This window comes from Saimiri boliviensis, chromosome 14 (genome assembly GCF_048565385.1).
Source record: "Saimiri boliviensis isolate mSaiBol1 chromosome 14, mSaiBol1.pri, whole genome shotgun sequence".
NCBI classification, from domain to species: Eukaryota; Metazoa; Chordata; class Mammalia; order Primates; family Cebidae; genus Saimiri; species Saimiri boliviensis.
The window spans coordinates 32415605-32430037 of record NC_133462.1 but is presented as its reverse complement, the minus strand read 5'-3'; the positions used below and the strand labels follow the sequence as shown (position 1 = coordinate 32430037).

Genomic DNA, 14433 nt, shown 5'->3' with positions numbered 1-14433 from the left:
GTGTTGAAATCTTTGTTCTGTGCTGAAACCATGAGGCTGATATGAATGGTGTTATGGATTTAATTTTTCCCCAGTGGCCACTTCTTCCCAGGTGTGTCTATCATGGAGAATCAGGAGCCTCATCCTGTGTCTTCTTTCCTTTTTTTTTTTTTTTTGTCCTTTGAGAGATAAGATCTTGCTCTGCCACCAGAGTAATCAGTCTGGAGTGATTACCCAGTTTAATCATTATCGCAAAAATCTGTACAACTATGATATTCATTTAATTAATTAAAAAACAGAATTGTCCAGGCATGGTGATTCCCGCTTGTAATCTCAGCACTATGGGAAGCCAAGGCAGGAGAATCACTTGAGCTAAAGAGTTTTCTTTTTTTTTTTTCCTTTTTTTTTTTTTTTTGAGATGGAGTTTTGCTCTTGTTACCCAGTTTGGAGTGCAATGGCACGATCTCGGCTCACCACAACCTCCGCTTCCTGGGTTCAGGCAATTCTCCTGCCTCAGCCTCCTGAGTAGCTGGGATTACAGGCACATGCCACCATGCCCAGCTAATTTTTTGTATTTTTGGTAGAGACGGGGTTTCACCATGTTGACCAGGATGGTCTCGATCTCTTGACCTCGTGATCCACCTGCCTTGGCCTCCCAAAGTGCTGGGATTACAGGCATGAGCCACTGCGCTCGGCCCCCGAGCTGAAGAGTTTTCAACCAGCCTGGGCAACATAGTGGGACTTTGTCTCTACTAAAATTTTTTTTTAAATGAGTTAAGTGTGATGGTGTGTGCCTATAGTCCTAACTTCTTGGAGGCTGAGGTGAGAGGATTGCTTGAGCCCAGGAAATTGAGGTTGCTGTGAGCCAACACCTCTGCACTCCAGCCTGGGTGACAGAGCAAGACCCTGTCTCAAAAAAAAAAAAAAAAAAAAAAAGAAAAAGAAAAAGAAAAAAAGAAACAGGACTTACCATATGACCCAGCAATTAGACGTTTTGAATATATATTGGATGGAAATGAAATCAGGATCTAGTAAAGATATCTGGCTGGGCAAGGTGGCTCATGCCTATAATCCCAGCACTTTGGGAGGCTGAGGCGGGTGGATTGCCTGAGCTGAGGAGTTTGAGACCAGCCTGGGCAACATGGTGAAACCTCATCTCTACTAAAATACAAAAAGAATTAGCTGGGTGTAATGGCGTACACCTGTAGTCCCAGCTACTCAGGAGGTTGAGGCAGGAAAATTGCAAGTACCCAGGAGGCAGAGGTTTCAGTGAGCCAAGATTGCACCACTGCACTCCAGCCTGGGCAACAGAGCAAGACTCCATCTCAAAACAAACAAACAAAAAAAGATATCTGCACTCCCATGGTCATTGAAGCATTATTCACAATAGCCAAACTGTGAAAAAATCAAAGTGTCCATTGACAGATGAATGAATAAGGAAAATGTGTGTGTGTGTGTGTGTGCGTGCATGCATGTGCACGTGTGTGTGTTCACACAATAGAATGTTATTCAGCTTAAAAAAAAAAAAAAAAAAAAAACGAGAGTGAGAGAGAGATTCTGCCATTTTGCCACAACATGGATGAACCTGAAGTACATTATGCTTGGTGGAATGAGCCAGCATTGAAATCTATGGTTGTATTAGTCTGTTCTTGCACTGCTATAAAGAAATATTTGAGACTAGGCAATGTACAAAGAAAAAATGTTTAGGCCAGGCATGATAGTGGCTCACACTTGTAATCCTAGCACCTTGGGAGGCAGAGGTGGGAGGATCACTTGAGGTCAAGAGTTCAAAACCAGCCTGGCCAACATGGTGAAACCCCATTTCTACTAAAAATACAGAAAAATTAACCGGGTGTGGTGGTGTACACCTGTAATCCCAGCTACTCGGGAGGCTGAGACAGGAGAATCACTTCAACCCGAGAGGCGGAGGTTGCAGCGAGCCGAGATCGAGCCACTGCACTCCAGCCTGGGTGATAGCGAGACTCCGTCTCTAAAAGAAAAAAGGTTTAATTGGCTCAGGGTTCCACAAGCCATACAGAAAGCATGGCTGGGGAGGTCTCCGGAATCACAGCAGAAGGCGAAGGGAAAGCAGACACACCTTACACAGCTGGAGCAGGAAGAAGGGAGCTGGGGAGGGGCTGCACACTTTCAAACAACCAAACCTTGCAATAATGCACTCCATCACAAGAACAGCAGCAAGGGAGAAATGATTTTTCCTTTGGATATATACCCAGTAATGAGATTGCTGGGTCGAATGATATTTCTACTTCTAGATCCTTAAGGAATTGCCACATTGTCTTACAATGGTTGAATTAATGTACACTCCCACCAACAGTGTAAAAGTGTTCCTATTTCTCCACATCCTCTCCAGCATCTGTTGTCTCCTGATTTTTTAATGATCGCCATTCTAACTGGTGTAAGGTGGTATCTCAATGTAGTTTTGATTTGCATTTCTCTAATGACCAGTGATGATGAGGGTTTTTTTTTTTAAATAGCAACATATCTATTCCTTTAGACAGACTCTTGGTGAGAGCTGGGCTGGAAGACATTAGGGAACAGATACTGAGTATTTCCTGACTATGCCCAACATTTTCCTATTGATTATTCTGTAGAAACCAACATTGGTGGGAAGACTGAATAAATGATCCACCCCTGCAAACCACAGAATTAAAGAATGTTTGCACACCCAGAAGGCACACCCTGGGTTGTTCATGTTGACTCTGCATGTATCCAAATTGGATTTCAAAACCACAATTTCCCAAATGTCAGTCTTTTACATGCAAACTTCATCCCATGTCTACATATCCCTGTGTAATTGTTCCATTAATATTTTTCTTTAAAATAATTCTATTTTCTTTCATTTGAAAAGGAACTGTCTCAGAATTCACCACTATGTAATTCATCCATGTTACAAAAACCACTTGTACCCCAAAAGCTATTAAAATTTACAAAATTGCTTTTAAAAGGAAACTGACATCAATACAATAAAATGTTATTTGACAATAAAAAGGAATGAAGACCCAGGTGGGGTGGTTCACACCTATAATCCTAGCACTTTGGGAGGCCGAGGTGGAAGAATTGCTTAAGGCCAGGAGTTTAAGACCAGCCCAGGACTTTAAGAGCCTGTCGATAGGGTCCAGCCCTATAGGGTTCTGTGAGCCCCTCCCTCTTGGTGCGGAGACAAGAAACTGTAGAAATATAAGACACAGACACAGAGATCGAGAAAAGAGTTTGGGCTCGGGGGTCCACTGCGAACCAAAGCATGGAGACCTGCAGCGGCCCCGAGTGCCTGGACACTCTGACTTTTATTGAGTACAGAGCAGGGGGCAGGGAAGGTAGGGTGAGGTAATGGTGGTCGGTGATAGGGTCAGGTAGATTACGTGTCTTGGAGATAAGGGACCCAATACTTTCAAGTAGCCGAGGCGAGGAAAAAACCTAATGCGTCAGCGCTCTTCGCATATTTGTTAGAAATATCAAAGACATTAATTCTTATCTTCTGAGAAAAAGAGAAACCAGGTGCAGAAGCAGAACATGAGAGTGGGCATGGGACGTGACCGCTGAAGCACAGCGTCACATAGACACAGTGAAGCCCCCGGATGTCTGCGGGCTTCCCTGACAGTCAGGCCTTGCCACAAGAGCTTGGAGAAGCGGAGTTTTCTCCTAACTCCCCCGGGAAGGAGACGTCTCGGTCATTTTGGACATCTCCTCCTCTAGCTGGCTAAAGAGCGGGCGCTTTCCCAGCGCTGGCGCTGCCGCACAGCCGAGGCGCCCTCCAGCAGCCCTTATGCAGGTGTGACAGAGGCTCAGAGCATCTTGCCTTAGGATCGCTTTGTTCTCAATGTCCCCTCAGTTCCATGCTTCATAACCCAATAGTCATTAGTAAAATCAAAGGTTACATTGAGTATCTATCTCTATGATTATACATAAGTAACTATAAGATTATATGTGATTATATAAAGGAATAACTATGTGCCTACATTTCTAATCTTTTCTAAATCAATATTTATATGCGAACAGGTTGAGGCTTCAGACCCTTGCCACGGCACTTGCGGGGTTTCCCCCCTACACTTGTCTCTACAAAAAAAAAAAAAAAGATGAAAATGAAAAAATTAGCTGGGTGTGGTGGTGACTGCCTGTAGTCCCAGCTCCTCAGGAGACGGAGGTGGGAGGATCACCTGAGTCCAGGAATTTGAGGCAGCAGTGAGCTATGATCATGCCACTGCATTCCAGACGGGGCAATAGGGCAATACCCTGTCTCAAAATAAAATAAAATAATTTAATTTTTAAAAGAAGAAAGAATGAAGGACTAATACGGGCTACTACCTGAATGAACCTTGAAAACATTATGCAAAGTGGAAAAGCCCGTTGCAAAAAGTCACATGTTACACAGTTTCATTGATATGAAGTGCTCAGAACAGGGAAGTCCATAAAGACACAAAGCAGGTCAGCAGCTGCCAGGAGTTGAAGGGAAAGAGAGGAGTGATTGTTTAATGACTACAGGTTTCCTTTTGGAGTGATTAAAAAACTCCTGGAAATACAAAAAATTACCCAGGCGTGGAGGCATGGGCCTGTAGTCCCAGCTACTTGGGAGGCTGAGGCAGGAGAATCGCTTGAACCTGGGAGGCAGAGGTTGCAGTGAGCTGAGATCACACCACAGCACTCCAGCCTGGGTGACAGCGTGAGACTCCATCTCAAAAAAAACAAAAAAAACTTTTGGAATTAGACAGTGGTGATGGTTGCACAACTCTTTGAACATATCAAAAACCATTGAATTGTATACTTTCTTTTTTGGGTGGATTGGGGGGATAGGTTCACACTCTGTTGCTCAGGTTGGAGTGCAGTAGCACAACCTTGGCTCACTGCAACCTCCACCTCCTGGGCTCAAGCGGTCCTCCTGCCTCAGCTTCCCAAAGTGCTGGGATTACAGGCATGAGCCACCAGGTCCCACACTGAATTATTTACTTTCAAAGGGTGAATTTTATGGTATGTGAATTATATATTAATAAAGCTGTTGTTTTAAAAAAGGAAAATGTACCTATTATAAAAGGAAAGTTAGTATCACTTGCCACAATAGGAAATAACCATAGAATATACAATTAAAATCTTAAGTCATCTCAATGTACCACAGGAGTGTGAGTGTCACATACTACGTACAAATATTTCTCTAGAAGCAGTATTGCTCATTCAAAGGCTACGAGCATTTTAATTTCAATAGATTTGTCCACTCCTTCATTGCATTAAAATAATTTATCAAATCTCTATCGAATACCAAATGCTGTACTAGGTGCTGGAAATAGTGTCATCGACAAAGGCAAAGTCTTTGATCTCATGGGACTTACACTGTAGTAGGGGAAATGTGATAAGCAAACACATAACACCACAGTATGTATTTCTGGTAGTGCTGAGTGTCGTGGAGAAAAATAAAACATCGTAAGGGGGGTTACAGAACCATGGGAACAAGGTGCTTTTTTATTGTGGTAAAATACACATAATATAAAATGTATTGCTTTAATCTTTTTTTTCCTTTTTTTTTTTTTTGAGACAGAGTTTTGCTCTGTCGCCCAGGCTGGAGTGCGGTGGTGCAATCTTGGCTTCTGCAACCTGCCCCTCCCGGGTTCAAGCGATTCTCCTCCCTCAGCCTCCCAAGTAGCTGGGACTACAGGCATGTTTCACCACGCCCGGCTAATTTTTTTTTTTTAAGTAGAAAAGGGGTTTCACCATGTTAGCCAGGATGGTCTCGATCTCCTGATCTCATGATCCACCCACCTCAGCCTCCCAAAGTGCTGGGATTACAGGTGTGAGCCACCTTGCCTGGCTGCCATTCAGACTCTTAACAGGGTAATAGGCCTTCCTACTTTCCCTGATGAAGGTGGGTGCCAGGGAGTATGATATTTCCATGTTATATCCAGCACCTGGATAATGACATGTGCAGTGAAATGAGTCCTGTTATCTGAATCAATGTTCTCTATTAATCTAAAGTTGGGTATAATGTTTTCAACTAATGCCTTGACTGCCTTATTAGCAGTTGTACTTGAAAAAGAAATAGGTCTTACCCAATGAGTAAGGTGATCTACTATTACGAATAAATGCTTTAGACGACCAATTGGAGGCATCTCTGGGTAATCATTCTGGATACTTTAGAATGGCCTTAAGCCTGGATTCCTTTCCCCAAGGGGTAACTTTTTAAAAAGTTTATTAGTTTTCTTACATACTAAGCAACTGTCTGCAACCTGTTTGGCTAGGAGATAAATTCCTATGCACCCACAAACTCTGAGGACTGCATGGCACATGGCTTGGGGCCCCCAATGTGTCCCTCAATGCATTTGGTATCAGATTCCCCTTATAAGGCGTTTGGATAACATTTCTCTCTGGTCTGGCAAGGGGTTAATATCCAGAATCTACAAAGAACTTAAACAAATTAAAAAAAAAAAAAAAACCCATCAAAAAGTGGGCAAAGGATATGAACAGACACTTCTCAAAAGGAGACATTTATGCAACCATCAAACATATGAAAACCACAATGAGATATCATCTCACACCAGTTAGAATGGCAATAATTAAATAACCAGGAGACAACAGATACTGGAGGGGATGTGGAGAAATCAAAATGCTTTTACACTGTTGGTGGGAGTGTAAATTACTTCAACCATTGTGGAAGACAGTGTGGAGATTCCTCAAGGATCTAGAAGTAGAAATACTATTTGACTCAGCAATCCCATTACTGGGTATATATCCAAAGGATTATAAATCATTCTGTTATAAAGACACATGCACATGTATGTTTATTGTGGCACTGTTCACAATAGCAAAGACTTGGAACCAACCCAAATGCCCATTAATGATAGACTGGATAAAGAAAATGTGGCACATATACACCATGGAATACCATGCAGCCATAAAAAAGAATGAGTTCATGTCCTTTGCAGGGACATGGATGAAGCTGGAAACCATCATCCTCAGCAAACTGACAGAGGAATAGAAAGCCAGAAACTGCATGTTCTCACTCATAAGTAGACTAGAACGAGAACACATGGACACAGGAAGGGGAATATCACACACTGGGGCCTGTCATGGGGAGTGGGCTAGGGGAGGGATAGCATTAAGAGAAATACCTAATGTAGATGATGAGGTGATGGATGCAGCGGACTCCATGGCACGTATATAACTATGTAACAAACCTGTACCTTCTGCATGTGTACCCCAGAACTTAAAGTATAATAAAACATAAAATAAAAATATGAAAAGAGGTCTTTCCTGCTAGTGAAGTTAGAAAAAGAGTCCAACTTCACTATCAGTCAGGGAAATGAAAATGAGAGTAACAATGACTTGCTACTTTTCACTCATTGGACTGGCTGGCGATCATTCAAAAAATAATAATGCAATAAAACCCAGTGCTTGCAACTGTGTGTTGAAAAGGACACACCTGTGTGTTGTTTGTGGGAATGTGATTTATTGCGTTTTTGGAAAGTGACTAGAACAATACCTCATTGAAATTCCACACTGGGAATCCACCCTATAAAATGATATTTATCAAGGAATCGTTTGTAGTAGCAGCAAAAGACAAACTGCAAATAACCTGTGTGCCCTCAGATGTGGAAAGTTTGAATAATCAGAGTACACTCCTATCATGAGCCATTAGGTAGCTATTAAAAATAATGAGTTGGATATTTATCTATTCACCTGGAGGAATCCCATGAGGTACGTGCTGCCAAGTTTTAAAAATAAGTAGATAAATAAGTAGGTTTTAGAGAAACATATACAGTCATGTATCACTTAATGACAGGGATTGTTTCTGAGAAATGCATTAGGCAATTTTATCATTGTGTGAATAACCTAGAGTGAACTTCCAGAAACCTAAATGGTGTAGCCCACTGCACACCAGGGCTAGACAGTCTAGTTTATTGCTCCAAGACTACAAACCCATACAGCACGTTACTATACTGAATCCTGTAGGCAAGTTTAACACAACAGCAAGCATTTGTGTATGTAAACATAGAAAAGGTACAGCGGGCCAGGCGCGATGGCTCACACCTGTAATCCAAGGCAGGTGGATCACTTGAGGTCAGAAGTTCAAGACCAGCCTGGCCAACATAGTGAAACCCTATGTCTACTAAAAACACAAAAATTAGCTGGGTGTGGGGGTGCGGGCCTGTAGTCCCAGCTACTCAAGAGGCTGAGACAGGTGGATCTCTTGAACCTGAGAAGTGGAGGTTGCAGTGAGCGTAGATTGCATCTCTACACTCCAGCCTGGGAGACAGAGCAAGACTCCATCTCAAAAACAAACAAACGAAAAAAACCTCACTCTTTTCCTCACCTAAAAGCAAGTCCTTGAGCAGATGCTGAAGATGCCCTAACCCGTAGCCCCTTGTCTCACCACTGATTTCACCTTACAGCAGCAGTGGGCAATTTCACATGTGCTGGCGGAAGCCCCCGCCTCTATCTTTGCTGTCTGGACACCTTCTCCAGCACCGTGGGAGTGTGCTCAGCCAGTCTGCAATGCAGAACAGCCTGCACAGCAGGGGATTTAACACCCCCAGGTACCACCGTCAACCAACGAGGGAGTCAATGGTAAATACCCAAGTACCTCTTCCCTCAGTGGAATAATTCTGAAGGTGAGCTCTACATAATACCTCAGAGAACACCCCCGACAGAATTGAGCCCTGTTTCCCACAAAGGGAATATATGTTTGTTAGCACATTTTCTTTCCTGCTTCACTTTCCCCACTTCTGGGACCAAATAAACCATCTGCGCCCAATTGCTTTATGATTAGAGCCTGTTTTGAACCTGAATCAAGACTGTCAGTTCCCCTGGGCACAATGGCTCATGTCTGCAATCGCAGCAATGTGGGAGGCTGACACAGGAGGATCACTTGAGTCCAGGAGACCAGCCTGGGCAACATAGCAAGATCTCATCTCTCTTAAAAAAAAAAAATTCATTAGCCTGGCATGGTGATCTTGTATTAGATGGTTTTGCCCAACTGTAGGCTAATATAAGTGTTCTGAGCACGTTTACAGTGGGCTAGGCTAAGCTGTGCTGTTTGGTAGGTTAGGCATGTTAAATGCATTTTTGACTTAGGATATTTTATTTTTTTGAGACAGTGTTTTGCTCTTGTTGCCCAGGCTGCAGTGCAATGGCGCAATCTTGGCTCACTGCAACCTCTGCCACCAAGGTTTAAATGATTCTCCTGCGTCAGCCTCATAAGTAGCTGGGATTACAGGCATGAGCTGCAATGCCTGGCAAATTTTGTATTTTCAGTAGAGACCAGGTTTCGTCATGTTGGCCAGCCTGGTCTCGAACTTCTGACCTCAGGTGATCCACCCACCTCAGCCTCCCAAAGTGCTGGGATTACAGGTGTGAGCTACTGCGCCCAGCCTGGCTTATGATATTTTCAATGTATGACCCCATTATCAGTCTCAGAACATCTGTGCCTATAATTTCTTGGTGATGAGAACACATAAAATTGACTCTCAGAGTTTCTCAAGTATACAACACATTGTTATTAACTATAGTCACTACGCTGTACAAGTAGATCTCTTGAATGTATGCCTCCCATCTAATTGAAATTTTGTATTCTTTGACCAATATCTCCCTCACACCCACCTCCCTCCCCCACCCTCTGGTAATCACCATTCTACTCTCTGCTTCTATGAGACTGACCATTTTAAGTTCCACATATAAGTGAGAACATGTGGTATCTGCCCTTCCGTACCCGGCTATTTCGTGTTACATAATGTCTTCCAGCTTCGTCTATATGGTCGCAAATGGTAGAATTTCCTCTTTTCTTGAGGCTGAATAAATAGTACTCCATTGTGTATTCCTACCACATTTTCTTTATCCATTTATCTGTTTTTAACACAAAACTGATGTTAAAATTACATATCGTTGGTGGAAGGATGAAAAGGAAAGAGGGTCGGGGAGGAAAAAAAAGAGGGAGCTGGCCAGGCATGGTGGCTCACACCAGTAATCCCGGCACTATGGGAGGTCAAGGTGGGTGGATCACTTGAGGTCAGGAGTTCGAGACCAGCCCGGCCAACATGGTAAAACCCCGTCTCTATGAAAAAATACAAAAATTAGCCAGGGGTGGTGGTGTGTGCCTATAATCCCTGCTACTTGGGAGGTTGAGACACAAGAATCACTTGAACCCAGGAGGCGGAGGTTGCAGTGAGCTGAGATGGCACCACCACACTCCAGCCTGGGTGACAGACCAAGACTCTGACTCGAAAATAGAAAAAGAAAAAAGAAGAAGGAAAGATAGCAGGAAAGGAAGAGAAGGAAAAACAGAAGATTGTAAGGTTCCTTTTACTTTATAGGATTTTGGTTGGGTTTGATTCTGCTTGATTTTCATTTGTTTGTTTGTTTGTTTGTTTGTTTGAGATGGAGTCTTGCTCTGTCACCCAAGCTAGAGTGCAGTGGTGCGATCTCGGCTCACTGCAACCTCTGCTTCCCAGGTTCAAGTGATTCACCTGCCTCAGCCTCCTGAGTAGCTGGGATTACTGGGGCCCGCCACCACGTCCAGCTAATATTTTTGTATTTTTCATAAAGACGAGGTTCCACCATGTTGGCCAGGCTGATCTTGAACTCCTGACCTCAGGTGACCTGCCCGCCCCGGTCTCCCCAGGTGCTGGGATTACAGGCATGAGCCACTTGGTTTTGTTTTCTATGAAGCTTTGCTCCACTGAAGGAAGCAAAAGTGTTTATAGAGAACAGCCAATTTTGACTATGAGCAGGTCCATTAGGTCCTTGAGACACTGACTGCCTCAGGCATGAACAGCTTGGCTTGAGAGGCAACAGAAGCCCCCTGAAAATGGCTTGAGGATAACCAAACACAAAGGAACTTGATGGATATGATGGCATTTTCACAGAACAGTATAGGTTTCCGTGGGAAGCTGGGACCAGAATGGCATCTCTGACCCCTGGCTCTATATGGCTTCTCTCCCTTTTTGTTCCCACTAGACACAGACCATACACGGAACTAGAAAACCAAACCAAAATCACAGAATTCTTCCTCCAGGGACTCTCAGAAAAGCCAGAGCATCAGACCCTCCTCTTCACAATGTTCCTCTCCACATACCTGGTCACCATCATCCAAAATGTCCTCGTTATCCTGGCCATCCTCACGGACTTTTGCCTCCACACGCCCATGTGCTTCTTCCTGTCCAACCTGTCACTCATTGACATCCTACGATCCTCCACCACCGTCCCCAAGATGCTAGTGAACATCCATCAGGACTCAGAGCAGAGCCATCCCCTTAGTGGGCTGCCTCACCCAGATGTACGCCTTCCACCTGTTCAGGACCATGGACAGCTTTCTCTTGGCAGCAATGGCCATTAACCGCTTTGTGGCATTGTCCACCCGCTCTGTTACTTGGTCCCCATGTGCCCTCGTGTCTGTGGGCTGCTGCTGGGGGCACCGTGGGTGATCACCAACATCCAGTCTCTCGTACACACCTGCCTCATGGTTCAACTTACCTTCTGTGCCGGCTCCGAATTCTCCCACTTCTTCTGTGACCTCATGCCCCTGCTGAAGCTCTCCTGCTCAGACACGCACACCAATGAGCTGGTGATCTTGGCTTCTGGCGTCGTCACGGGCATTGCCCACTCTCCTGCATCCTTCTCTCCTACATCCGCATTTTCTGGACAGTCTTTAAGATCCCTTCTGCTCGGGGCAAGTGGAAAGCCTTACCCACCTGTGGCTCACACCTCACTGTGGTGTCCCTGTGCTACGGAACCATCTTTGCTGTGTACTTACAGCCTGCATCCCCCAGCTCCTCCCAGGACAAGGCAGCCGCCCTCATGTGTGGGGTGGTCATCCCCATGCTGAGCCCTTTATCTACAGCCTACGGAACAAGGACATGAAGAGGCCCTGGGGAAGCCCATCAGCAAAGCGACCGTCCCCCTGTCCTAGGGCAGAACAGTTATTGGATGCTTATCATGTTCCAGGATCACTGTTGGGTGCTAGGGACACAGAGAGCATCCCATCCCCTCGCTGGGAATACAGACAAGGAATAAATCCTTCCAGTACTATGTGGTAAATGTGTCTTAAGGAGATGAACAAAGTGGATGGGCCCCCAAAGGGAAGGCCTGCATTTTCCCCATGAAGATCAGAATAGCAAAGATCAAAGTGGCCTGAAATCAGCCCCTCTGGGGGATCAGGCGTTTAGGGTTGCTAGGTGGATAAGAGTAGTTGAAAACAAGACATGTGGCTACACTCACCTTAGTATTGACAAAGGATGGGTGTGGTGGCTCAAGCCTGTAATCCCAGCATTTTGGGAGACCAAGGCAGAACGATCGCTTGAGGCCTGGAGTTTGAGACCAGCCTGGGCAACATTCAGAGGCCCTATCTCCACGAAGAAAATCATTTTAGCAAGATATGGTGGTGCACACTTGTAGTGTCAGCTATTCAGGAGGCTGAGGCAGGTAGATCATTTGGGCCCAGGAGTTCATGATCGGAGTGAGCTATGATTGCACCACCACACTTCAGCAGCTTGGGAATCAGAGCAAGATCTGTCATTCATTCACACATAGATAGAGTGATAGATGGATAGATAGATAGGATGGATGGATAGATAGCTAGATAAATAGATAGACAGACAGGATAGATAGATGAGATAGGTAGGTAGATCAATTGATCAATCGATAGATAATAGATGATAGATTGATAGATCAACAGACAGATGATAGAGACAGAGACAGAGAGCGACAGCATAGATAGATGTAATTGGGAGATAGATAGATAGATAGATAGATAGATAGATAGATAGATAGAGTGCACCTGTCATCTTAGCTACTCAGGAGGCTGAGGCAGGAGGCTCTCTTTAGCCAAGGAGATGGAGACTGCAGTGAGCTATGATTGCACCACCACATGCCAGCCTGGGCAACAGAGTGAGACCCTGTCTGTAAAAGTAATAATAATAGTAAAATAAAAAGGATGTGTTGAAGTCCTAATCTCAAGGACCTCAGAATGTGGCCATATTTTGATGGGCTTCCCTTTGTGGGTTACCTGACCTTTCTCTCTGGCTACCCTTAGCATTTTTTCCTTCATTTCAATCCTGGTGAATCTGATGATTATATGCCTTGGGGTTGCTCTTCTTGAGGAATATCTCTGTGGTGTTTAGGATTTCACCACGTTGGCCAGACTGGTCTCAAACTCCGCCTCGGCCTCCCGAAGTGCTGGGATTACAGGCATGAGTCACCGCACCAGCCTGACACCTCGATGTTGGACTCCTAACCTCCAGAACTGTAAGACAACAAATTTCTATTGTGTAAGTTACCTAGTTTATGGACTTTTTATTTATTTATTTATTTTTGAGAGAGAGAGAGAGAGAGAGAGAGAGAGAGAAAGAGAGAGAGACAGTATCTCACTCTGCCACCCAGGCTGGAGTATGATGGTGCAATCACAGCTCAGGTGCAACCTCATCTCAAACTCCTGGGCTCAAGCAATCTGCCCTCTTCAGCCTCCCAAAGTGCTGGGATTGCAGGTGTGAGCCACCACACTCAGCCTGATTTGTGGTACTTTGTTACAACATCCCTAGAAAACAAATACAGTTAGTTTAGGAAATGTCAGCAACCTATAAGGACTGTGTCCCATCACTGAGTACCAGGCGAGTGGATCACAAGGTCAGGAGTTTGAGACCAGCCTGGCCAATATGGTGAAACTCCGTGTCTACTAAAAATGCCAAAAAATCAGCCAAGTGTGGTGGTGGGTACCTGTAGCCCCAGCTACTCTGGAGGCTGAGGCAGGATAATTGCTTGCACCCAGGAGGCAGAGGTTTAAGTGAGCCGAGATTGCACCACTGTCCCTCAGCTTGGGTGACCTAGGTGACAGAGTGAGACTCTATCTCAAAAAAAAAAAAAAAAGACCGTGTCCCAATATCCCAATACACCCTCTCAAGTTTACGACTGACCACGTGTTCTGGTCAAGGGACGCTGGGCTGGAACTGGAGAAAATGATGAAGGATCTAAGTTGCACAGATTTGTTTACTGAGGATCAGTGTGATGCCAGTAATGATGATGACAACCAAGATTTATTATCTAAACAACCCTAACTCCCTTATATGCACAGTCTCAATAAAGTTTAAACAACAGCCCTACGAGGTAGGTGTGGAAGTAATTTCCAGTTTGCCATTGAAAGTAATGGCAAACAGCAATGACTTCTGCACCAACCTAATAGTTTCACACCTTTTTTTTTTCACGGAGGGAAAGTTAAAGCTTCAAAAGTCGGCCGGGCGCGGTGGCTCAAGCCTATAATCCCAGCACTTTGGGAGGCCGAGGCGGGTGGATCACGAGGTCAAGAGATCGAGACCATCCTGGTCAATATGGTGAAACCCCGTCTCTACTAAAAATACAAAAAATCAGCTGGGCATGGTAGCACGTGCCTGTAATCCCAGCTACTCAGGAGGCTGAGACAGGAGAATTGCCTGAACCCAGGAGGCGGAGGTTGTGGTGAGCCGAGAT

General features: G+C 44.7%; 1 protein-coding gene across 1 annotated transcript; it reads left to right on the top strand.

The window, feature by feature from the left end:
- The first annotated feature begins 10876 nt into the window (after nucleotides 1–10876).
- On the top strand, nucleotides 10877–12011 carry LOC101031753 (olfactory receptor 1I1). Its single transcript, XM_010352458.3, is given in 5 exon segments — nucleotides 10877–11200; nucleotides 11202–11325; nucleotides 11328–11570; nucleotides 11573–11797; nucleotides 11800–12011. Coding segments are annotated over 5 exon segments (1128 nt in total).
- The last annotated feature ends 2422 nt before the right edge of the window (nucleotides 12012–14433 follow it).